At 50.3% G+C, this 24559-nt stretch overlaps 2 protein-coding genes across 4 annotated transcripts in view; one reads left to right on the top strand and one right to left on the bottom strand.

Moving 5' to 3' along the window:
• The window catches only part of PODNL1 (podocan like 1), a 26697-nt gene extending 11019 nt beyond the window's left edge, over nt 1-15678 (bottom strand). The window contains exons 1-2 of one of the 3 annotated variants that reach the window (XM_070463120.1): nt 15094-15678; nt 1-57 (exon numbers count right to left, since the gene is read on the bottom strand). The gene's annotated coding sequence lies outside the window, so the exon portion shown is untranslated. Of the gene's footprint in view, nt 58-173; nt 756-15093 lie in introns of those variants that run through there. The other 2 variants (XM_070463123.1, XM_070463121.1) reach the window with 2 other exon arrangements.
• On the top strand, nt 15673-24559 carry DCAF15 (DDB1 and CUL4 associated factor 15). The gene is made up of 13 exons (XM_020916651.2): nt 15673-15819; nt 17637-17734; nt 17823-17958; nt 18534-18640; nt 18721-18860; nt 18948-19118; nt 22103-22537; nt 22646-22737; nt 22831-22959; nt 23054-23139; nt 23370-23474; nt 23543-23658; nt 24011-24559. The coding sequence occupies exons 1-13, from the start codon at nt 15688-15690 to the stop codon at nt 24064-24066; spliced, it is 1803 nt and encodes a 600-aa protein (XP_020772310.1). The 5' UTR covers nt 15673-15687; the 3' UTR covers nt 24067-24559.

Below are 24559 nucleotides of genomic sequence, written 5' to 3'. Positions count from 1 at the left end.
CATGGAAGACTGTGCGGTCCATGAACCGACCCAAGTTTTAATCCCCTCCGATCGGCCCTGTTGGAGAAAGAGGGATCACATGCCCTAAATAGTACAAACACATGATAGCCCAGCACATGATACCTAACAGGATAGATGAGCTCATCATCAGTTAATTGGTCACACATACTCACAGGCCGGAAGTGGAGGAGGACAATGAACCACCAGGTGGGGGGCGCACTCAGGAGCAGAGTCAAGAAGCACGGGCTACAGGAGACAACCTTGGTAGTGACAAAAGTGTGGGGTAACCTCTGGTTCCCTTCCGAGGATGTGATTGGCTTGTTTGAATAATCTCTGACTGCCAGAGAGGTAAAACGCATTAGGTCGAGGGCCAGATGGAGGGCGGCTGCTCTGGCTGATAGAGAAATGAGTCAGGTGGTTGGGGTGGGGACAAAAGTGGAGAAGTTCACACTGAAGTCTTGGGCGCCCTGTGAGGGTCAAGGAGGTCAAAACAGCCCATGGAATTTCAGGCCTCTCCACATAACCAACACCAGTTATCTTGACCAGGAGAAAAAAATAGATATCTCTCTTGGTTAGCCATTTTTATTTTGGATTTAAAATTTTCTTTATATTTTTTATTTTTACTAGTTCTCCTTCCCAACCCCCCACCCCTTTTGGCAGGGAGGAAGGGATGCAACCTGTGATTTGCAATTTGCGGCATCTTAGGTCTCCAACCAGGGATGGAGTCTGTACTACCTGCAGTGGAAGTGCAAAGTCCTAACCACTGGACCACCAGGGTCTAACATTTCCTCTGAGGTTCTACTTTGTTTGCATTTCACAAGTTTTTATATGTAATGTTTTATTATCATTTGGTTTTGTGTTCTTGAAATCCCATATATATCTATATGTGTGTGTGTATATATATATATATATATATATATATATACACACACACTTTTTTTTGGTTCCACAGGTCACTTAGAATTGTGTCCCCTACCCACCCACCCATCCTTTTAAAAAAAATTATTTATTTGGCTGCACGGCATGTGGAACCTTAGTTCCCGACCAGGGCTTGAGCTTGCACCCCTGCGTTGGAAGTGCAGCATCTTAACCACTGGAATGCCAGGGAAGCCCCCCCACATACACTTTTAGTAACTGAATCGAATCCTAGTGGACACAGGAGATATCCACAGAGGTGAGAACTGCAGACATAGCATGGATGCTGTTCGCCAAGAAGAACATGTAGAAGGAGAAGAGAAGGGGGTCAGAGAGAGGACCTTGAAGGATCCTTAGGTTTGAGGTGTGGGTGAAAGAGAAGCCCTCAATGGCCATGGAGAAGGAGGGTCAGAAAGGAACCTGAAAGTATCTGGTAAAACAGAAGATGTGGGACTTCCCTGATGGTCCAGTGATAAAAGAATCTGCCTGCCAATGCAGGGAATATGGGTCCGAACCCTGGTCCAGGAAGATCCCACTTGCGGTGGAGTAATTAAGCCTGTGCTGCCGTGACTACTGAGCCAGTGCTCTAGAGCCCGAGAGCCACACATTTTTGCACCCACGTGCCGCAGCTACTGAAGCCTGTGCACCCTAAAGCCCATGCTCTCCAACAAGAGAAGCCCCCACAGTGAGAAGCCCATGAAATGTAACTAGAGAAAGCCTGAGTGCAGCAGTGAAGACCCAGCACAGACAAATATAAATAATGTAATTAATTAATTTAAAAAAACCCTGAAGATGTGCTTGCCATGTACTGGTTGGTGATGGTTCGTTGTGTCAAATATAAAATCACATGATAACATTTTATTGGGTCATGGGACACCCAGATTAAATATTCTTCCTGTGCACATCTGTGAGGGTGTTTGCAGAGATTAGTGTTAGAATCAGTGGATTCAGTAAGCCTGATGACCCTCCCTACTGTGCCTAGGCATCATTCAATCTACAGCATCCCTGAGCAGAACAAAAGTTGGAGAAAGGAGACAATCATGCCTTTTCTCTCATTCTGCCTGCTTGAGCTAAGACATCAGTCTTCTCTTGCCCCAGGACTGGGAGGTGCACCATCAGCTTCCCTAGTCCTCAGGACTCAAGCTGGAATAACGCCACCACCTTTCCTCGGTCCTCAGCTTCCAGACAGCAGCTTGGGGGCTTCTCATGCTCCATAATCACATGAGTCAACTCCTCATGCTAAATCTCCTCTTATTTATATAGATTTTATATACATAAAATGATATGCATATATGTATATATGAAAAAAAATATATAGTAACTGTATTATATATACATAAATACTATATATACACATATTAACACAATATTTTATATACACACAATATTATATATACACATTATACACACACACACACACACACACACACACACACTTATATATGGACTTCCCTGGTAGCTCAGTTGGTAAAGAATCTACCTGCAATGCAGGAGACCTCAGTTCAATTCCTGGATTGGGAAGATCCCCTGGAGAAGGGATAGGCTACCCACTCTAGTATTCTTGGGCTTCCCTGGTGGCTCAGATGGTAAAGAATCCATCTGCAATGCGGGAGACCTGGGTTCAATCCCTGGGTTGGGAAGATCCCCTGGAGGAGGGCACGGCAACCCACTCCAGTGTTCTTGCCTGGAGAATCCCCATGGACTGAGGAGCCTTGTGGGCTACAGTCCACGGGATCACAGAGTCAGACACCATTGAATGACTAAGCACACACACACACACACATATATATATATACACACACACACACTCACACACACACACACACATATATATATATGTATGAGTCATGTCCGACTCTTTGTGACCCCATGGACTGCAGCATGCCAGGCTTCCCTGTCCATCACCAACTCCCAGAGTTTGCTCACACTCATGTCTATCGAGTCAGTGATGCCATCCAACCATCTCATCCTCTGTCATCCTCTTCTCCCCTTGCCTTCAATCTTTCCCAGCATCAGGGTCTTTTCCAATGAGTCCACTGTTCACATCAGGTGGCCAAAGTACTGGAGCTTCAGCTTCAGCATCAGTCCTTCCAATGAATCGTGTCCAACTCTTTGCAAACCCATGGACTATACAGTCCATGGAATTCTCCAGGCCAGAATACTGGAGTGGGTAGCCTTTCCCTTCTCCAGGGGATCTTTCCAACACAGGGATCGAACGTAGGCCTCCCCCATTGCAGATGGATTCTTTACCAGCTGAGCCACAAGGGAAACCCAAGAACACTGGAGTGGGTAGCCTATCCCTTCTCCAGGGGATCTTCCCAACTCAGGAATTGAACCAGGATCTCCTGCATTGCAGGCGGGTTCTTTATCAACTGAGCTACCAGGGAAACCCTTCCAGTGAATATTCAGGACTGATTTCCTTTAGTATTGACTGGTTGGATCTCCTTGCAGTCCAAGAGACTCTCAGTCTTCTCCAACACTACAGTTTGAAAGCATCAGTTCTTCGGCACTCAGCCTTATTTATGGTCCGACTCTCACATCCACATGACTACTGGAAAAACCATAGCTTTTACAGACCTTTGTAGGCAAAGCAATGTCTCTGCTTTTTAAAACACTGTCTAGGTTTGTCATAGCTTTTCTTTCACGGAGCAAGCGTCTTTTAATTTCATGGCTGCCGTCACCATTAGTAGAGATTTGGGAGCCCAAGAATTTGGGAGTCTGTCATTGTTTCCATTGTTTCCCCATCTATTTGCCATGAAGTGATGGGACTGGATGCCATGATCTTTGTTTTTTTAATATTGAGTTTTAAGCCAGTTTTTTCACTCTCCTCTTTCACTTTCACCAGGAGGCTCTTTAATTCCTCTTCGATTTCTGCCATAAGAGTGGTGTCATCTGAATATCTGAGGTTATGGACATTTCTCCTGGTAGTCTTGATTCCAGCTTGTGCTTCATCCAGTCCAGCATTTTGCATGATGTACTCTGCATATAAGTTAAATAAACTGGGTGACGGTATACAGCCTTGACGTACTCTTTTCCCAATTTGGAACCAACTCTAACTGTTGCTTCTTGACCTGCATACAGGTTTCTTTACATACCACACACACACACACACACACACACACACACACTACATATATTATGTGTGTTTATGTAAAATATTGTGTGTGTATATATATATATATATATACACATACATACATATGTATTTCCTTGAACTACATGGATCCATTTATATGTGGATTTTTTTCCACTGAATTTCTTCAACAGTGTCACACCATGATGGGCCAAATCTGCAAATCCAGAACTTCAAATTTGAAGGGTCAACTGTAAACTTACACACAGATTTTTGACTATGCAGAGGTATGGCCTCCAACCCCCACAGTATTCAAGGGTCGGGCAGGCAGACCATTCTACATAACAAATGACCGCAAAGATCAATGCCTAACACCACAGTCTCAACAGATCAGCAGCAGGGCGTCGGAGCCATAGTCATTCTGGGATCCTGCCCAACAGAGGCTGCATGGACCTGAATAGCAGTCTGTGCGTGGCCAGAGCGGTTGAAGGGAGAGACTCCCCGTCACTTTTTCAGTGCCTCCACTCAGAAGGACCATCTACCCTCCCACTCCTGTCTCACTGGTGAGGCTTCGTCACCTGGTCCTGCCTGAATGCAAGGAAGGGAGAAATGGGGTGAGGAGGTTGGGGTGGGTGGGTAATTGGGTGGAGGGAGAGGAGCAAGTGGAATATTTGCAGTATTATCCTCTCTGTGACACACAGGACCAGCCATCTCTTTTTCTTACATAGCCCCCAACATGTCCACACAAGGACCGTTCCCTGCAGAGTCACTAAATAGAGTAAAATTCTCTGTCACCCTCCATCCCACAAAGCTAGCAACTTCACATCACTTCCTCAGAGCACCCCCTCACCAAATCCCCTGATTAGAAACAGGTTTGTTTTTTTTCTTTCTTCCACCATTTCTTCTTCCTTGCCTCATTTTTCTTCCTGGCATTTCTCACATCCTAATTTATATATTTGCCCACTGTCCATCTCTCCCACCTGAATATCAGCTCTACGGAGCTGGGCACTTGGCCATAGTCACTGCTGTGTCCCCAGACCGAGAACAAGGCCTCTCACATACCAGGTGATCAGTGAAAAAAATCTGGCTAAGAGGGGAATAGTAGGACCTTCTTGCGGTCCAGTAGTTGAGAGTCTACCTGCCAGTGCAGGGTACAAGAGTTGCGGAGGACTTCACATGCCTAGGGGCAACCAAGTCGGTGAGCCACAAATACTGAGACCCAGCTCTAGAGCCTGCACTCCACAACAAGAGTATGTGTGTGCCCGGTCACTCAGTGATGTCTGGCTCTTTGCGACCCCATGGACTGTAGCCTGTCAGGCTCTTCTGTCCATGAGATTTCCCAGGCAAGAATACTGGAGTGGGTTGCCATTTCCTGCTCCAGGGGCTCTTCCTGACCCAGGAAGCAAACCTGTGTCTCCAGTGTCTCCTGTACTTGTAGGCGGATTCTTTACCACGGCAGCATGTGAAGCCCGCGCACCGCAACTAGAGAGTAGTCCCCCTGCTTGCCGCAACCAGAGAAAGCCCACTCATAGCATCAAAGACCCAGCACAGCCATAAGTGAATAAATAGAAAAGAAGAGGGGAATAGATAAATAGACAAAAAAAAAAAAAAAGTGTCCTATTGAAATAATAGGCAAACAGATCTAGGACCCACCGCGGACTACACATACTTTATTCATTTCCCCCTGGGGCTGTTATAACCAAGGATCCCAAACTTGATGGCTTTAAACAGGCAGCAAAGGATTCATTTCAGAAGTCCAAATTATTTATTTGGACTTGTGGAGCTAGAAGTCCGAAGTCAAGGTGTTGGCAGGCTTGGTTCATTTTGGAAACTACTTGTTTGTCTCTCTTCCAGTTTCTAGTGGTTTCTGGCAATCTTTGCCATTCCCAGTGTTTCTAGCGCTGTCTCCCAAGTCCCTGCCTTGGTTTCCACGTAGCCTTTTCCTCTCTCTCTATTTGTGTGTGTCTGTCTACGCTTCTCCCCTCCTGTCTCTTTTAAGGACACTGGTCGCTGGATTTAGGGCTAATTCAGGATAATCTCAAGATCCTTAATTTAATTACATCTCTCTCTCTCTCTCTCTCTTTTTCCCACAATAAAGTCATGCTCACATGTCCTGGGGTTAGAATGTCAGCACATCTGTTTGTGGATCACCATTCAAACCACGACATGGATTAGAGTGAGGAGAGTGAACGTGAAGACAAAAAAAGTTGCAGAGTGAGGCTAACAATCACACTCATTTTCATAAACTAAATATCTTCATGAGTTGGTTGTCTCGGAGGGGAGAGCTGGGTGGCTGGGGCTGAGAGGAGAGGCGGGCTTTGCCACGTTGCACACTCGTATATCTGTTGAACAGAAGATTTGACTGAAGGCTTCCCCGGTGGCTCAGTGATAAAGAGTCTGCCTTCCAATGCAGAAGACATGGGTTCAGTCCCTGGTCCGGGAAGATCCTACATGCCGTTGAGCAGCTAAGCCCTGTTCCACAATCAGCGAGCCTGTGCACGGGATCTGAAGCTACTGCAGCCCATGAGCCCAGAGCCCGTGCTCCGCAGCAAGAGAAGCCGCAGCAGTGGGAAGGCCAGGCATGGCACCTGACAGCAGCTCTGCTTGCCACGAGAGAAAAGCCCAGGCAGCAACGAAGACCCAGCGCAGCCAAACGTACATAATAAAGTCATGCCAAGTCGCTTCAGTCGTGTCCGACTCTTTGCGAACCCATGGACTGTAGTCCGCCAGGCGCCTCTGTCCATAGGATTCTCCAGGCAAGAATACTGGAGTGGGTTGCCATTTTCTTCTCCAAATAAAGTCAATACATCTTAAAAATTTGATTGAGGTATGTATGGCACATAATAAAAATGAAAATATGGAAAGCATATATGAATCAGAACTCATTTCTAAAACTGGAGACTATTATACTAAGTGAAATAAGTCAGAAAGAGAAAGACAAATATCATAGGATATCACTTAAATGTGTAGTCTAAAATATGACGCAAATAAACCTATCTATGAAATAGAATGGTCTATGTGACCATTCAATATCAGAGTAATCCAAGTCTATGCCCCAATGAGTAATGCCAGAGAAGACTGGAAAGCTTAAATTGAGTGGTTCTATGAAGACCTACAAGACCTTCTAGAACTAACACCCAAAAAACATGTCCTTCTCATTATAGGGGACTGGGATGCAAATGTAGGAAGTCAAGAGATACCTGGAGTAACAAACAAATTTGGCCTTGGAGGCCAAATGAAGCATGGCAAAGGCTAACAGAGTTTTGCCAAGAGAACACACTGGTCATAGCAAACACCCTCTTCCAACAACACAAGACTCCATACATGGACATCACTAGATGGTCAATACAGAAATCAGATTGATTATCTTTGCAGTCAAAGATGGAGAAGCTCTATACAGTCAGCAAAAACAAGACCAGGAGCTGACTGTGACTGAGATCATGAACTCCTTATTGCCAATTCAGACTTAAATTGAAGAAAGTAGGGAAAACCACTAGACCATTCAGGTATGACCTAAATCAAATCCCTTACAATTATACAGTGGAAGTGACAAATAGATTCAAGGGATTAGATCTGAGAGAGTGCATGAAGAACTAGAAGGAGGTTCGTGACATTGTACAGGAGACAGAGATCAAGACCATCCCCAAGAAAAAGAAATGCAAAAAGGCAAAATGGTTGTCTGAGGATGCCTTACAAATAGCTTAGAAAGAAGAGAACCTAAAGGCAAAGGAGAAAAGGAAAGATATACACATTTGAATGCAGAGCTCCAAAGAATAGCAAGGAGAGGTAAGAAAGCCTTCCTCAGTGATCAGTGCAAAGAAATAGAGGAAAGCAATAGAATGGAAAAGACTAGAGATCTCTTCAAGAAAATTAGAGATACCAAGGGAATATTTCATGCAAAGATGGGCTCAACATAGGACAGAAATCGTATGGACCTAACAGAAGCAAGCCTTAGGAAGCATCACTACGAACAAAGCTAGTGGAGGTGATGAAATTCCAGTTGAGCTATTTCAAATCCTAAAAGATGATGCTGTGAAAGTGTTGCACTCAATATGCCAGCAAATTTGGAAAACTCAGCAGTGACCACAGGACTGGAAAAGGTCAGTTTTCACTGCAATCCCTAAGAAAGGCAATGCCAAAGAATGCTCAAACTACCGCACAATTGCACTCATCTCACACACTAGCAAAGGAATGCTCAAAATTCTCCAAGCCAGGCTTCAACAATACGTGAACCATGAACTTCCGGATGTTCAAGCTGGTGTTAGAAAAGGCAGAGGAACCAAAGATCAAATTGCTAACATCTGCTGGATCATCGAAAAAGCAAGAGAGTTCCAGAAAAACATCTATTTCTGCTTTATTGACTATGCCAAAGTCTTTGACTGTGTGGATCACAATAAACTGTGGAAAATTCTGAAAGAGATGGGAATACCAGACCACCTGACCTGCCTCTTGAGAAATCTGTATGCAGGTCAGGAAGCAACAGTTAGAACTGGACATGGAACAACAGACTGGTTCCAAATAGGGAAAGGAGTACGTCAAGGCTGTATATTGTCACCATGCTTATTTAACTTTTATGCAGAGTACATCATGAGAAATGCTGGGCCAGATGAAGCACAAGCTGGAATGAAGATTGCTGGGAGAAATATCAATAAACTCAGATATGCAGATAATACCACCCTTATGGCAGAAAGTGAAGAAGAAGTAAAGAGCCTCTTGATGAAAGTGAAAGAGGAGAGTGAAAAAGTTGGCTTAAAGCTCAACATTCAGAAAACTAAGATCATGGCATCTGGTCATCACTTCATGGCAAATAGATGGGGAAACAGCAGAAACAGTGGCTGACTTTATTTTTTTGGGCTCCAAACTCACTGCAGATGGTGATTACAGCTGTGAAATTAAAAGACGTTTACTCCTTGGCAGGAAAGTTATGACCAACCTAGATAGCATATTAAGAAGCAGAGACATTACTTTGCCAACAAAGGTTCGTCTCGTCAAGGCTATGGTTTTTCCAGTGGTCACGTATGGATGTGAGAGTTGGACTATAAAGAAAGCTGAGCGCTGAAAAATTGATGCTTTTGAACTGTGGTGTTGGAGAAGACTCTTGAGAGTTCCTTGGACTGCAAGGAGATCCAACCGGTCCATCCTAAAGGAGATCAGTCCTGAGTGTTCATTGGAAGGACTGATGTTGAAGCTGAAACTCCAATACTTTGGCCACCTCACGCAAAGAGCTGACTCATTGGAAAAGACCCTGATGCTGGGAAAGATTGAGGGCAGGAGGAGAAGGGAACGACAGAGGATGAGATGGTTGGATGGCATCACTGACTCAATGGAGATGAGTTTGAGTAAACTCCGGGAGTTGGTGATGGACAGGTAGGCCTGGCATGCTGTGGTCCATGGTATTGCAAAGAGTCGGACATGACTGAGTGACTGAACTGTATACAATATGCATATCAATTGTTCTTATTTATTAAAAATAAACTATTAGTTCATATACAGGCTTTGTCACAGTAAATTATAGTGAATTCTTTTAAGGTGGGAGGCTGCGCTGGGTCTTCATTGTGGCACACAGGCTTTCTCTGGTTGCAGTGTGAGGGGGCTCCTCTAGCTGTGCGACACGGGCTCTAGAGTGAGCACACTCAGTAGTTGTAGCATGTCGGCTTAGCTGCTCAGTGGCATGTGGAATCTTAGTTCCCTGATCAGGAGTTGAACCCGAGTCCCCTGTATTAGAAGGTGGTTCTTAAGCACTGGACCACCAAGGAATTCCCAACAGTGGCTTCTTAAGGGCATCTTGTATCCTTTCGATCCCATGCTTGTCTCTGCCCCAACAGATGGACCCCTACTCAGAACCTACCACATCTTTCTGTGGGTATACATAGACAGTAGAATCTACATACCTTAAGCGTGTGTCAACCACAAGTCCATGGAAGCTGTAACACTGCCACGATGGGAAAAGGAAACACAGAGAGGACACCAGGCTTTGGGCAGGAGGCTTCCCAGGGAGGTTACGTCTTTTTTTTTTATTAACTAGAATATGGATACCTTTCTTGACTGGGGTGCTCCCAGCAGGGATGAATGACACCAGACTGCTGTGTTTCTTATCTGGAAAAGGACACACGTGAAGCAGTCTGACAATGTCAAGTGTTGATAAGGATGTGGAGCAACTGGAATGCTCACACATTGTTGTTAGGGGTGTAGATGGATACAACAACTTTGCAAAAACAATTTGACACATACCAGCAATTCCACTCCAACGTATGACCTCAGATAAACTCTTGCACAGGTGCTCTAGGAGGTATGTACAAGGGGGCTCAGAGAAGCACTGATCATGCTTTGATGATAAAGCATTGATCATTGACCATGTTTCCTCAAACTGGAAACAGCTGCACTTTCTAATGACAGGACAATAGAGAATTATGGTGCATTCACTATATGGTAGTGAAAATAAGGGTTTCCAAAGTGGCTGGTGCTAATGGTGAAGAACCTGCCTGCCAGCGCAGGAGACATAAGAGACACAGGTTCGATCCCTGGGTTGGGAAGATCCTCTGGAGAAGGAAACGGCAACCCACTCCAGTATTCTTGCCTGGAGACTCCCATAGACAGAGAAGCCTGGTGGGCTATAGTCTGTGGCATCACAAAGAGTCGGACATGACTGAAGCAACTTAGCACAGTGAGAACAAACACACCCCCAACTACATACAATATGGGTGAATCACAGGACCATACTGTTGAGTGAAAAAAGCAAATCATAAGAGAGTCCCACCATTATGAGTTCATTTGTATAAAAGTACAAAGCAGGCAAAATAAACACTGTGTTCTTTAGGGATATAAACATAATGATAATGGTAGGACAAAATTCTAGGATGTTGTTACCTTGACAGGGAATAAAGACAATGGGATCGTCAATAATATTGACAATATTTTTATTCTTATACAAGGCATAAGTGTGTGCTAAGTCCACATGTATGTGCTAAGTTGACTCCAACATCAGCACATCATCTGAATAGAATGCACGAAAGAATTCAAGTGAGAACTGCCCAGCTGAATCCAGCCAACTCTTAGGATTATAAGTGAGTAATACAAAATCTATTTCTGCTTTATTGACTATGCCAAAGCCTTCGACTGTGTGGATCACAACAAACTGTGGAAAATTCTGAAAGAGATGGGAATACCAGATCACCTGACCTGCCTCTTGAGAAACCTGTATGCAGGTCAGGAAGCAACAGTTAGAACTGGACATGGAACAGACTGGTTCCAAATAGGAAAAGGAGTACGTCAAGGCTGTATATTGTCACCCTGCTTATTTAACTTATATGCAGAGTACATCATGAGAAATGCTGGGCTGGAAGAAGCACAAGCTAGAATCAAGATTGCCAGGAGAAATATCAATAACCTCAGCTATGCAGATGACACCACCCTTACGGCAGAGAGTGAAGAACTAAAAAGCCTCTTGATGAAAGTGAAAGAGGAGAGTGAAAAAGTTGGCTTAAAGCTCAACATTCAGAAAACTAAGATCATGGCATCTGGTCCCATCAACTCATGGGAAATAGATGGGGAGACAGTGGAAACAGTGTCAGACTTTAATTTTTGGGCTCCAAAAATCACTACAGATGGTGACTGCAACCATGAAATTAAAAGACACTTACTCCTTGGAAGGAAAGTTATGACCAACCTAGACAGCATATTAAAAAGCACAGACATTACTTTGCCAACAAAGGTCTGTCTCATCAAGGCTATGGTTTTTCCAGTGGTCATGTATGGATGTGAGAGTTGGACTGTGAAGAAAGCTGAGTGCTGAAAAATTGATGCTTTTGAACTGTGGTGTTGGAGAAGACTCTTGAGAGTCCCTTGGACTGCAAGGAGGTCCAACCAGTCCATCCTAAAGATCAGTCCTGGGTGTCCATTGGAAGGACTGATGCTGAAGCTGAAACTCCAATACTTTGGCCACCTCATGCGAAGAGCTGACTCATTGGAAAAGACCCTGATGCTGGGAAAGATTGAGGGCAGGAGGAGAAGGGAACAACAGAGGATGAGATGGCTGGATGGCATCGCTGACTCGATGGGCATGAGTTTGAGTAAACTCTGGGAGTTGGTGATGGACAGGGAGGCCTGGCATGCTGCAATTCATGGGGTCACAAAGAGTCAGACAAGACTGAGCGACTGAACTGAACTGAATACAAAATGACTAGGACTTCCCTGGTGGTCTAGTAGTTAAGACTATGCCATGTAATGCAGGAGACACGGGTTCCATCCCTGGCCTGGGAGGATCCCATGGGCCTTGGAGCAACCAAGCTTGTGCACCACAGCTATTGAGTCAGTGCTCTAGATCCCAAGAACTGAAACTCCCAAGCTCTCACGCCGGAACTACTGAAGCCCTTTCACCTTAGAACCTGTGCTCAACAACAAGAGAAGCCACCGTGATGAGAAGCCCGTGCACTGCTACTAGAGAGTAGCTCCCACTTGCCACAACTAGGGAAAAGCCTCCACGCCAACAGAGATATGTATATGTATATATGAGTCCACCTTGCAATGCAAGGGACGCGAGTTCAATGCCTGGTTAGGGAACTAAGATCCCACATGCTGTGGAGCAACTAAGGCTGTGTGCCACAACTACTGAAGTCCACGTGCTCTGAGCTCACATGCCACAACCAGAGAGTCCGTGTGCTACAACGAAAGATCCTGCATGATGTAGCGATGAAGAGCCTGCGTGCCACAACTAAGACCCAACCCAGTCAAATAAATACATAAATATATTAAAAAATGACTAAATTATTATTGTAATTTTACACCACTGGGTTTGGTGTTGTTTATTATACGACAATGGATAACTGATACCAGATCTCTTCCACTGGGGTAGGTGGGGCTCTGGAAAGGGGATGAGGGGGACTCCTGCCTGGTTTCCTTCATCCTGCTGAAGGAGGTCACTCTCTTCCCTTCTCGCCTCCATCCCAATACCCAATCCATGAGCATGACCCATCACCTTTGCATATGATCATTTTTCTCTTTCTACTGCTATTATCTTAATTCAAGACAACATCAGCTCCCTCTCTAGCCTCTCGGAGACCATTCTTGCTCTTAATCCTCTAAACTATCCTCTATACAGCAACCATAATGACCTGCCCCCCAACTCTTTAAAAACTTTTTATTTTGGAATACTTTTTGATTTACAGATGACTTGTCCTACAAGCTGTGCTTGGGTCCCCCTGAAATTCAAAGGTTGAAGCCCTAAACCCCAGTTTGATGGTATTAGGAGATGAAGGTCTCTGGGAAATAATTAGGTCAGGCAGGTGGAGCCTTTATGAATGGGATTAGTGCCCTTATGGGTAAAGAACCTGCTTGACAACACAGGAGATGTAAGAGATGCGAGTCTGATCCCTGGTTCAGGAAAATCCTCTGGAGGAGGGTATGGCAATCACCTCCAGGATTCTCGCCTGGAGAATCCCACGGACAGAGGGGCCTGGTGGACTAGAGTCCATGGGGAGCAGAGAGTCACACACAAGTGAGGTGACTTGGTGCTGCACAGCGCACAGTGCCCTTATAAGGGCACTTTCAAGATCTCTGCCTCTTTCTTCCTCATCTCTGTTTCTATCTCTATATCTCTCTCTCTGCCGTGTGAGCGCACAGCAAGGAGATGCTGTCCACAATAAAAAAAGTGGGCCCTCACCAAATACCAGATCTGCCAGAACCTAGATCTTCGATTTCCCAGCCTTCAGGACTGTGAGAAATAAATGTTTGTTGCAAACCCACCAAGTCTATAGTATTTTTGCTATAGCAGCTTGACCAGACTATAATTTGCAAAGGTGGTTGGTACAAAGAATTCTTGTCTACCCTCCACCCAACTGCCCCAAATTTTAATACACTGCCTAACCAGGCATATTTGTCACAACTAAGAGATTAACTAATGTTGGTATAACACTTTACTAAACTACAGACATAATGTCAGTTTCCCCAGGTTTTACTCTGATGTCCTTTTGTGGTTCAGGGTCACAGCTAACACTTCATTTGGATATCACATCATCTTCTTAGACTCCTTTAAACTGTGTCAGTTCCTTGGTCATGCTTTCTCAAGACCTTGACACTTTTGAAGTATACCAGTTAGGGCTTTTGTAGAAGGTCCTGTCCCTCCCTTTGGGACAGTCACCTGATGTTTTCTCATTAGATGGAGGTTATAGGTTTTGGAGGATACCAGACAAGTGCAAGGGTCCTCACGTCACATCAAGTGCCCATGACATGCACACAACTTATCACTATGATGATAAACTTGACCACTTGACTGAGGTGTTATCTGCCAAGTTTCTTCACTGCCAGACTACATTTTCCCTTTCCATTCTTTTTTCTAAAAGTGAATCACTAGGGACTTCCCTGGTGGTCCAGAGGTTAAGAATCTGTCTTGCAAAGCAAGGGACACTGGTTTGATCTCTGGTGGGGGAACTAAGATCCCACATGCCATGAGGCATCTAAGCTCACCAGCTGCAACTACTGAGCCTGTGCACTCTGGAATCTACACACCACAACTAGACTGTGTGCTGCAAACAACAAAAGATCTCCCATGATGCAACTAAGACCTGATACAGCCACATAAATAAATAAGCCCTGTCATATTCATTGAACATAGTAGGTGTTCAATAAGTATTTACTGAATAAGTAAGACAGAGGTTGGAAGAATATGAAAGCCAGATCCATTCTATTCTTCTCTAATTATGGACATAACATTCAGGCATCTGAGGTGTATATGTGCCAGGGGTTCAGGAGCAGTACACTGTAAGCCTCAGTTTCACCACGTTTAAAATGAAGATAATAAAAGGATCCATCTCCAAAACAGCTTTGAAAGTTAAATAAGCTAAAGCACAGGAAGATGATACTCATATCTGACATTAAACAACTGCTATTACTATTATCTATAAAATGGGCATAACAGCGATCTACTACATAGGATTCTAAGTGCACAACTGTTTCGGGTAAGTGTAAAGTACTATATAAGTGATTAATGTTGTTATTAGCATCATCATGATCTGGTCAGGCCTCCCACCAGTCCATCTTAATTTTTTTTTTTCCTCATGCCCCTCTGCACCGTGGGATCTTAGTCCCTGGACCAGGGATGGAACCCATACCTCCTGCAGTTGAAGCCATGAGGAAGTCCTGAAACCACTGGACCGCCAAGCAAGTCCTGAAAGATGTCTTAATCAATTTCATCCTTTTATTTTGTAAACCCCTTTCCTCAGCACGGCCGGTAGCCCTAGGATGTTTGCCAGGCACCCCCTGCACCCGGACTGGGAGCGGATATCCTTGGGCTGGGGATTATGACCCTTCTGGATGGACCGCAGGGGCCCATCGCCCCGCCCACAGGCCAGGACCGCCTGGATCTCCATGGAAACCCACCAGCCACAAGGGGGCGTGACGCCCTGGAGACGGATAGGGTCCTCTGCCTATTGGGTCAAAGTCATCTCAGCGAGGGGCGCAAATAGGGCCTCTGACGGGTGCGTCCTTGCGGGAAGGCGGGAATACGGCGACGGGCCGGCGGGACTGTACCGTCTCTACCAATCAAGGGTCGAGGTGGCAGTGATAGACAGGCGTAGCGGGAAAAAGCCCAGAGTGCGGGCTTTCACCCAACCCGCGGGCCGCAGTGTCGAGCAACGGCCAATGAAGAGGCGGCGGGGGTGGGGCGAAGAGGCCGGTTGCTCCGGAAGTGGAGGGAGGGGGTGAAAATGGCGCCCAGCTCGAAATCGGAGCGGAACAGCGGGGCCGGGAGCGGCGGCGGCGGCCCCGGGGGCGCCGGGGGAAAGCGGGCAGCGGGGAGACGGCGGGAGCACGTCCTCAAGCAGCTGGAGCGGGTCAAGGTGAGGCCTGGAGTCTCGGAGGAGCGCGTCGGAGGGAAGGGAGGAGGGACGAGGGAGGCGGCGGGGAGGGAGGGCGTTCGCGGGGTGAGGGGTTGGGGGCGGAGCCCCGGGGGAGGGGGCTTGGAGGAAGGGGGTTGGGCGGGGCCCCGGGGAGAGAGCTTAGATTGGGGGGGCTGCGGCGGGAGTTTGGATGGAGGGAGTTGGGGGCGGGGTCCCTGGGAGGGGGCTTGGATGGACGGGCTGGGGGCGGGGTCCCGAGGACGAGCTTGGATGAGGGGGCCTTAGAGGCCGCTGGAGGAGTGAGGAGGAAGGGGGCGACGCAGGGTCAGACTCGTTTTTCAAAACCCTGCTCCCACGGCCCCTCCGTTTTGGAGCCTTACCGCCCCCTTGGCACAGTCTCTGCTACCGGCTTTGGGATTCCTCCGCCTGGGGTTCCTCTCTCTGTCCAGCTCTGACCACAGGAGAGCTGGGAGTTCCTGTAACTGCCTCCTCCATTGAATGGGAGGGAGCTCCCTGGAGAGGGCCTGATCTTCAGCTACCTGAGGAAGGCTCTGTCTCCTCATGAGACCAAACTCTCAGCGTGCTGGGATCTTTTTCTCCATCAGGTTGCCAGCTCTGGGAGGGCAAACGTGTAAATCTACTGTCAGGTCAGCAGCAACTGGGGCAGGTCTGTGTCTCCGTGGGTCAGGAGTTGTGCCGTCTTCTCCATCAGGCTGGGAACTCTGAGGGCAGGGCTGTGTCTTCTCCTTTTGACTAGAGCTCCTGGAGCAGGGACAGTCCCCACCCTCAGCCTGATTGCTCCCTGGGTTGGGCTGTGGCTCCGCCCTTAGCTTGGAAGCTCTTTGAACGAGGACTGTGTCTCCCAGTCAGCCTGGGCCTCACTGACAGGGATATTCCACTCTGGGACCTCCTCGAGGGCTGTGCTGCATCTCCCCCATTAGACTGGGTAGCAGGATTCGAGGTGCTCTGATTCCTCAGTGCTCAACTTGGGCCTGTCCCCCACCCAAACCTTCCTTGAACTTTTGGGATGAGGGAGTCAGTTGGAAGGCGGCTGTTAATTGAGAAGGGGGAGTCGGGCAGGAGTTGGATGGTCACTGGTTAGGTTTACCCTTCTGTCTGCCTCAACAGACAGGCCCCCAGGGACCTAAGCGCCCCGTGTATAGGCTGGTGGGTTGGGAACAGGTGAGTGGAGTTGGTCAAGCCCCCATCTCAGCCTCCTTGGTGGTCCTTGATGTCCAGAGCTCACTGTGCCTTCAGGTGGCCTTCAGGAAGACAGCTAGGTGGCCAGTGTGGGCCAGGGGTGAGTGGGGGAGGCAATGCCAGTGATAGTTCTCACAGCCTGGGGGCTTAGGCAAGAGGAATGTGTGAAAATGTCAGTCACTCAGTCGTGTCCGTGGACTGTAGCCTGCCAGGCTCCTCTATCCATGGAATTCTCCAGGCAAGAGTATTGGAATGGGTGGCCATTCCCTTCTCCAGGGAATCTTCCCGACCCAGAGATCGAACCATGTCTCTTACATCTCCTGCGTTTACAGGCAGGTTCTTTACCATCTGAGCCACCAGGGAAACGGCAGGCAAGAGGAACCCTTAGGCTGTGGAGTTGGGAGGGTGGCATGGGGCCCTGGTGGAGAGACAGGCTCAAGCCATTCACACCTTCCAGAGCTTGGACCACCCTGGACTGTTATGGTTGGTAGGAAGTAGGCCCGTGTGGCTGGGCTGGACCCCATAGGTGTTGCTCTGCCTTGGGTGAGGGGACTGGGGGAGCTGCAGGCTGCTTCTACCATGTGGTGTCTCAAGAGCTCTGGCTGACCCTTCCCCAGATTAGTGGGCAGCTCTCTCCTCGCCTCTTCCGGAAGCTGCCACCCAGGGTCTGCGTCTCTCTCAAGAACATTGTGGATGAAGACTTCCTCTACGCAGGGTGAGGCGAGGGCCAGGCAGGGGTTGGCGGGGTGGGGCGGCTGGCCGGCCCTGACCCGGCCATTGGCCCCTCCCTGCCATCCCCACAGACACATCTTCCTGGGCTTTTCCAAGTGCGGCCGTTATGTTCTCTCCTACACGAGCAGCAGTGGGGATGACGACTTCTCTTTCTACATCTACCACCTGTACTGGTGGGAGTTCAACGTGCACAGCAAGCTCAAGCTGGTAGGGCCAGGCTGGGCGCTGGGCACCTCCCTTCTGACCACATGACCCCACTCTGAGCCTCAGGTTCCATGGCCACAGATTGAAGATAGTGTACTCGCGGGGTCATTGTCAGGACTCCCAAGTGTTAGGTCGAACTGTAGGAAGTGGCCATCTTTAGAGCTGAAAGTGGGAATGGCAGGATTTCCTATGGTCTGATGGCTTAGGGCAGGAGGGATTCATTAGGTCTGTTAGGACCAAGCAGGCTGCCATGCCTGGTTTCGCCCTGACCTTGACTCCTCGAATGTCCCACCCTGGGAGGTGAGTGCATGTGAGTTCAGACAGGTCAACCGGTCTCAGGGTGGGTCGGGCTTGGAGCCTATGGGTCAGGCTGCATCCTATCCTAGGCCTGGCCTCCCTGTGTCCCCCACATGTGAGGGGAAATTCTTATGAGCCTCCTCAGCGTGTTCTCAGGATGGCAGAGCGGGGTGTGGGGTGAAGGCCGCTTGGGGCTCCGTGGCCCAAGACTGCCGGCAGGTGCAGCCTCGGGTTGGCCCTGGCCCACTCAGACCCCACCCCCATGAGAACCTGCTGCTCAGGTCCGCCAGGTGCGGCTCTTCCAGGACGAGGAGATCTACAGTGACCTATACCTGACTGTGTGCGAGTGGCCCAGTGACGCCTCCAAAGTCATTGTCTTTGGCTTCAAGTGAGACTTGGGGATAGGGTGGTGGGGAGTGGGTGGGGGTGGGCGCCCAGGCCAGACTCTGAGGCTCCACCGGCCCCCAGCACCCGCTCAGCCAACGGCATGCTCATGAACATGATGGTGATGAGCGACGAGAACCACCGGGACATCTACATCAGCACTGTGGCTGTGCCGCCTCCGGGCCGCTGTGCTGCCTGCCGAGACGCCAGCCGCGCCCACCCAGGTGAGGGGCTGGGGGCCTGGGGCGCCGGGCGGCCTGCTTGCCTGCCCCGCGGCCGCAGCTGAGCCCGCGTGGCCTGTGTCGCTGCAGGTGACCCGAGTGCGCAGTGCCTGCGGCACGGCTTCATGCTGCACACCAAGTACCAGGTGGTCTACCCCTTCCCCACCTTCCAGCCCGCCTTCCAGCTCAAGAAGGACCAGGTGGTGCTGCTCAACACCAGTTACTCTCTGGTGGCCTGCGCCGTCTCGGTGCACGCGGCAGGTGGGTGCCCGGGCCTGCCGACAGGCCCCGCGGACGCGCTCCCGGCCTCGGGGCCCTGTGGCCCGGCCCCTTGAGGCCGGCGCCGTCACTGCCCTGCATCGCAGATGAGGTGACGGAGACCCTGGAGAGGTGCAGTCCCTGGTTCAGGACGTGGCACTGTGGGCTCCCAACCCAGCCACCCTGCCCCCTTACCCCCGCCCCAGCACTGCCTCCTGGAACTTTCCATGGGGCCAAGAGGGTCCATATCTGGGGTATCTGCTACAGCTGCCACCAGTTGCCACCACTTGACAGTGGGTCATGTGACCAAGGAACTGAGTTGTTAAATTTAGTGATGTCAAGTTCAAATAGTCACATGTGGTCAGCCACTGTCCACCATGCTGGACAGTGCAGTGCGTCCTTCTATTCAGAAAGAGAAAGGTCGATTAAAAACTTACGGGAGTGGTCAGTGTGCAGAGGACCACCTTACGGATTTGACTGTTGCTGACATGGGGCGGGGGCCACTCACACTCCTGCTGTCCCAGGGCCTTATGGCAACAGAGGGTCCCTGTGGCCCAGCAGCAGCCTTGCGCCCAAGCATGTCTGAGGCTTTAGTGGCGGCAGCTGGGGTCCGCCTGGCATTTGGGAAGGTAGGACTGGGTGGTTACCTCCCCCGGATCAGCAGGGAGTGCCCCAGCATGCCTGTCTGTGGAGAGTGTGCCTTAAAGACATGTTCACGTGCAAAAGAAACACAAGATCTGTAACCTGCTACTGATGCCATTTATATATGAGTTTAGAATGTGTTGCAATTATATCAGAACCCAGTCCAATAAAGATGAACACTGGGACTTCCCCAGTGGTCCAGTGGTTAGGAGGCCACCTTTTCACAGGCCCAGGTTCAGTCCCTGGCTGGGGAGGACCTAAGATCCTGCAGACTGAGTAGCATGGCCAAAAAAAAAAAAAGATACCAACTACCTGCATTTAAAATGATTGCCCTTGGGGAGGCAGGGGAGTGGACATGAGAAACGGATTCTATGTATGTGCTCATGTGTGTGCTCAGTTGCTTCAGTCATGTACAACCGGGACCCCGTGGACTGCAGCCCGCCAGGCTCCTCAGTCCGTGGGGATTCTCCAGGCAAGAGTACTGGAGTGGGTTGCCATTTCCTCCTCTAGGTGATCCCCAACCCAGGGATTGAACCCGGGTCTCCTGCATTGGCAGGTGGGTTTTTTACCTCTGAGTCACTGGGGAAGCCATGTATGTGTTATTTATGTATATATAACGGAGCCCACAGACCAGCAAGGGCCAGTGTGCCTTGTCCTCAAGCTCTTCCAGGGGCCTCCCGCCCCTGCCCTGGCCACCTGTACCAGAGTGGGCAAGGCTCTGCTTCTCGCCAAACTATGATCCCCCGACAAGCCAGGCCTGGACGGGGCGGCTGCCCCCCACCCCGTTAGGAAGGACCGCATGGGACAGGATGCAGCTGTGCGCATACGGCCCAGGTGAGGGGAATTGTCAATGGTGTCTGACACTCCTCTCACCCTAGGAGGGTATCTACACAGAGGGGGAGTTTTGATGCGAACATTTTCCACTCATCTCCCTCCTCTCCAAAAGAAGTGCCGCCGCCCTGGCAGACAGGAGTGTGTTGGCATACTTGTATTATCTCTCAGTGTGACCTTGGCCAAGTTTCTCTGAGCCTTGGCCCTGAGTCTCTGAACTTAGAGGGGAGCTCCCCTCTACAGGGGCTGCTCACAGGGGCCCAGTGGAGCAGGGCAGGCAGAGCCCAGGGCCCGGCGGTGGTGCTGCTTGGTGGATGCTTGGCTTCTCCACACTGAGATTCTCCATAGGGAGATCTGGCCCCCAGTCAGGTGGAATCACAGAGAGGCCTGGGATCTGGCCAGGCTGTGCCTGTGTGGGTCTGTCTCGAGTTGGACAAGGACAGAAGACAGTGGGTCAAATAAAGCCCTTCACTGCTGTGCAGGCTTTTCTCTAGGTGTGAAGAGCTGGGACTCTCTCATTGTGGTGCGTGGGCTTCTTATTGGGGTGGCTTCTCTTGTTGTAGAGCAGAGCCTCTCATTGTGTGGGCTTCAGTAATTGTGGCTCAAGAGCACAGGTTCAGTTGTGGCGTGTAGGCTTAGTTGCTCCTGGGCATGTGGGATCGTCCCAGATCAGGGATCGAACCCATGTCTCCTACATTGGCAGGTGGATTCTTTACCACTGAGCTACCAGGGAAGCCCTTATGTAGCTTTTATCTTCTGTCATCATCATAGACTCCCAGCTCCCCAGTTCAGTTCAGTCACTCAATCATGTCCAACTCTTTGTGACCTCATGGACTACAGCATGCCAGGCTTCCCTGTCCAGCAACTCCCAGAGTTTGCTCAAACTCATGTCCATCGAGTCGGTGATGCCATCCAACCATCTCATCCTCTGTCATACCCTTCTTTTTCTGTCTTCAGTCTTTGCCAGCTTCAGGGTCTTTTCTAATGAATCAGTTCTTCGAATCAGGTGGCCACAGTATTGAAGTTTCAGCTTCAGCATTAATCCTTCCAATGAATATTCAGGACTGATTTCCTTTAGGATGGACTGGTTTGATCTCCTTGCAGTCCATGGGAGTCTCAGGAGTCTTCTCCAGCACCAAAATCTTCAGTTTTTCAGCATTCAGCTTTTTTTATGGTCCAGCTCTCACATCCATGCATGACTGCTGTTATCCATACATGTCAGCTCCCAAGGGCAGGGAATTTTCTCTTGTTCACGCCTGTGTCCTCAGTATGGGGCACACAGCAGATGCTTAAGAGGAAGGTTTGAATGAACATGCATGTGTGTAAGTCCTTTTTCCGTTTTGCTTGTTTTGGACTGATCTCAGCACATACAAGTCTTCTAGAAGGGTCTCCTCTTGAATTTCTGAGATCCATGCCCCCCCCCACCCCTGGGTAATGAGGGAGCTCAGGAGAGCGTCCTGACCTAAACTCATTTATTGACTTCTTCTACCTTCCTCACTATTTTTATGTTCCAGGAGACAGCAGCTTCTGCCAGATCCTATACGACCACACCACCTACCCCCCGGCCCCTCCCAGCCCCCCTGGACCCCAGAGCCCAGAGTTGCCCCCTGTTCTCCCCAGCCTCTGCCCTGAAGCAGCCCCAGCCTGGCCCTCTGGGACCCCCGATCCCTCGCCTGCCATTGCCAAAGCCAAGGAGTTTGTGGCTGACATCTTCCGCCGGGCCAAAGAGGCCAAGGGCGGGACCTCGGAGGAAGTCCGGCCACCCCCCTGTCCAGGGCCCTCAGGCAGCCGCTGCCGCCTGCCCTCTGAGCCCCTTGGTCCAGGTGGGGAGGCGGTGCCCCGGGACAGCCCCCCTGCAGCAGAGGCACCCGCCCCAGAGCCTGGATACGTCAACTACACCAAGCTCTATTACGTGCTGGGGTCCGGTGAGGGGACAGAGCCAGAGGATGGTGAGTGGGGATCCCCTCTGGTGGGCAGGGCCCCAAGCATGGGAGGCTGGCCTTGAGAGCCTCTAGGCCTCCCACCGCCATCACTACCCCCATGTCCTGCCCCCTCAGAGTTCGAGGATGACAAGATCTCCCTGCCGTTCGTGGTGACTGATCTCCGAGGTCGCAACCTGCGGCCCATGCGTGAGCAGGCCGCCGTCCAGGTGGGTGTGGGTGGTGGGCAGGCCAAGGGGCAGCTCCTGGGGCACCTCCTGGGATGGCGGTGAGTGCAGTTCTCCCCCTGCCCTTGTCCACAGGGTCAGTACCTGACAGTCGAGCAGCTCACACTGGACTTCGAGTATGTCATCAACGAGGTGATCCGCCATGATGCCACTTGGGGTCACCAGTTCTGTTCCTTTAGCGACTATGATATTGTCATCCTGGAGGTGGGTCCAGGTGTCGGGCAGGACAGTCCAGGGCCTCCCCTGCTCTTGGTGGCACTCTCAGTAGCTGTCACTGTCCACCCTCCCCACCCCCCAGGTCTGCCCAGAAACCAACCAGGTCCTCATTAACATTGGCCTGCTGCTCCTGGCGTTCCCATCCCCCACCGAGGAAGGCCAGCTCCGGTGAGTGGGCAAGGACCCGCCCTCACCCTTGCCCAGCAGGGTCCTGCTCTCATGATACCTCAGTATGGGGAGGTGGCATATGATAAAACTCCCCTTGACCCCCCAAAGCTTGGATAGGCTATTCCATTACTGCTCCAAAGATAAAAGCCCCTTAGGGTAGCCTGGGCTCAAGCTCAGGGGCCCTGTAGTCCCCCGCTTTCTCTTGTGCTCACCAGCTTTCCCTCCTGTAGACCAAAGACCTACCACACCAGTCTCAAGGTGGCATGGGACCTCAACACAGGCATCTTTGTGACAGTCAGCGTGGGCGACCTCACTGAGGTCAAAGGACAGACGAGGTGAGGCAGGGTCGGGGGCAGGGGTGGGTTGGGCCCAGGGCTGGGAGTCCTCATACCCTCCTCCTCAGCGGCAGCGTCTGGAGCTCATATCGCAAGAGCTGCGTGGACATGGTCATGAAGTGGCTGGTGCCCGAGAGCAGCGGCCGATACGTCAACAGGATGACCAACGAGGCCCTGCACAAAGGTGGGGCGCTGACCTGAGACAGTTTAAGACTGAGGTCCTGGTCCTGGGGCTGGGCGGGGCCCGGAGCGGGCGCTAATTGCTAAATGTTGCTGAATGAAGGAGCCCATTGGCTGAGCAGCAGCATGGAGGTGAAGGCGAGGGCAGCCCAGGCCAGGGCCAGGGCGCCAGCTCAGATGTGGCACCTGGCAGCATTCAGCAGTCATTAATTGAGTGGCTGCAGGCCCGAGGCAGAGATAACTTGCACCTGCCTTGCTAGAGCCTTCTGGGCCACCATCAGGTCAGGGGAAGAAGCCTCTCCTGCAGACTGGGCTGGCTCAAGGTTCCAAGGCCTTGTCCACACCTTCCCCTGCAGGGTGCTCACTGAAAGTTCTGGCTGACAGCGAGCGATACACGTGGATTGTGCTGTGAGGGCCCGGCCGCCCTGGACACTGACTCCAACTACCTCCGCGGCCTGGGAGCTGGCCGCCTCTCTGGTAGCCGCCGGCCGGCCGGCCGACCAACCAACCGACCAACTGATGACCGGCACTAGTGTTAGGCTGCGGGAAGGGGGCTGGGCCGGGCAGCCCCTGGTGGCCTGAGAGTCTGGACGCTTCTTATTTATGCCTATTTAAGTGGGGAAGGGGCAGAGGGAAGAGAGCCCTCTGCCCCACCTGCCTTGAGCGCCCGCCTTCACCCTAAGCTGGGCGCAGGCCCTCGTTCCTCGAGAGTTCGCCCCTTTCCTCAGCTACAGGTGTGGACATGGCCCCCACCACAGCCCAGGGAGGCCAGATGGATCCCAGACCCCTGCCCCGACCACCCTCCGTCTCCCCCGTCTGAGGCGGAGAACCTAGTGGCCGTCACACCTCCCCTCCTGGCCCTGTTGTTCCTCTTCACACAATAAATGTTTTATTTCTGAACCTCA

Source organism: Odocoileus virginianus, chromosome 3, assembly GCF_023699985.2.
Source record: "Odocoileus virginianus isolate 20LAN1187 ecotype Illinois chromosome 3, Ovbor_1.2, whole genome shotgun sequence".
In the NCBI taxonomy this organism is placed as follows: Eukaryota; Metazoa; Chordata; class Mammalia; order Artiodactyla; family Cervidae; genus Odocoileus; species Odocoileus virginianus.
Note: the sequence above shows the minus strand (reverse complement) of the source record. Positions and strands in the feature narration are given on the sequence as shown.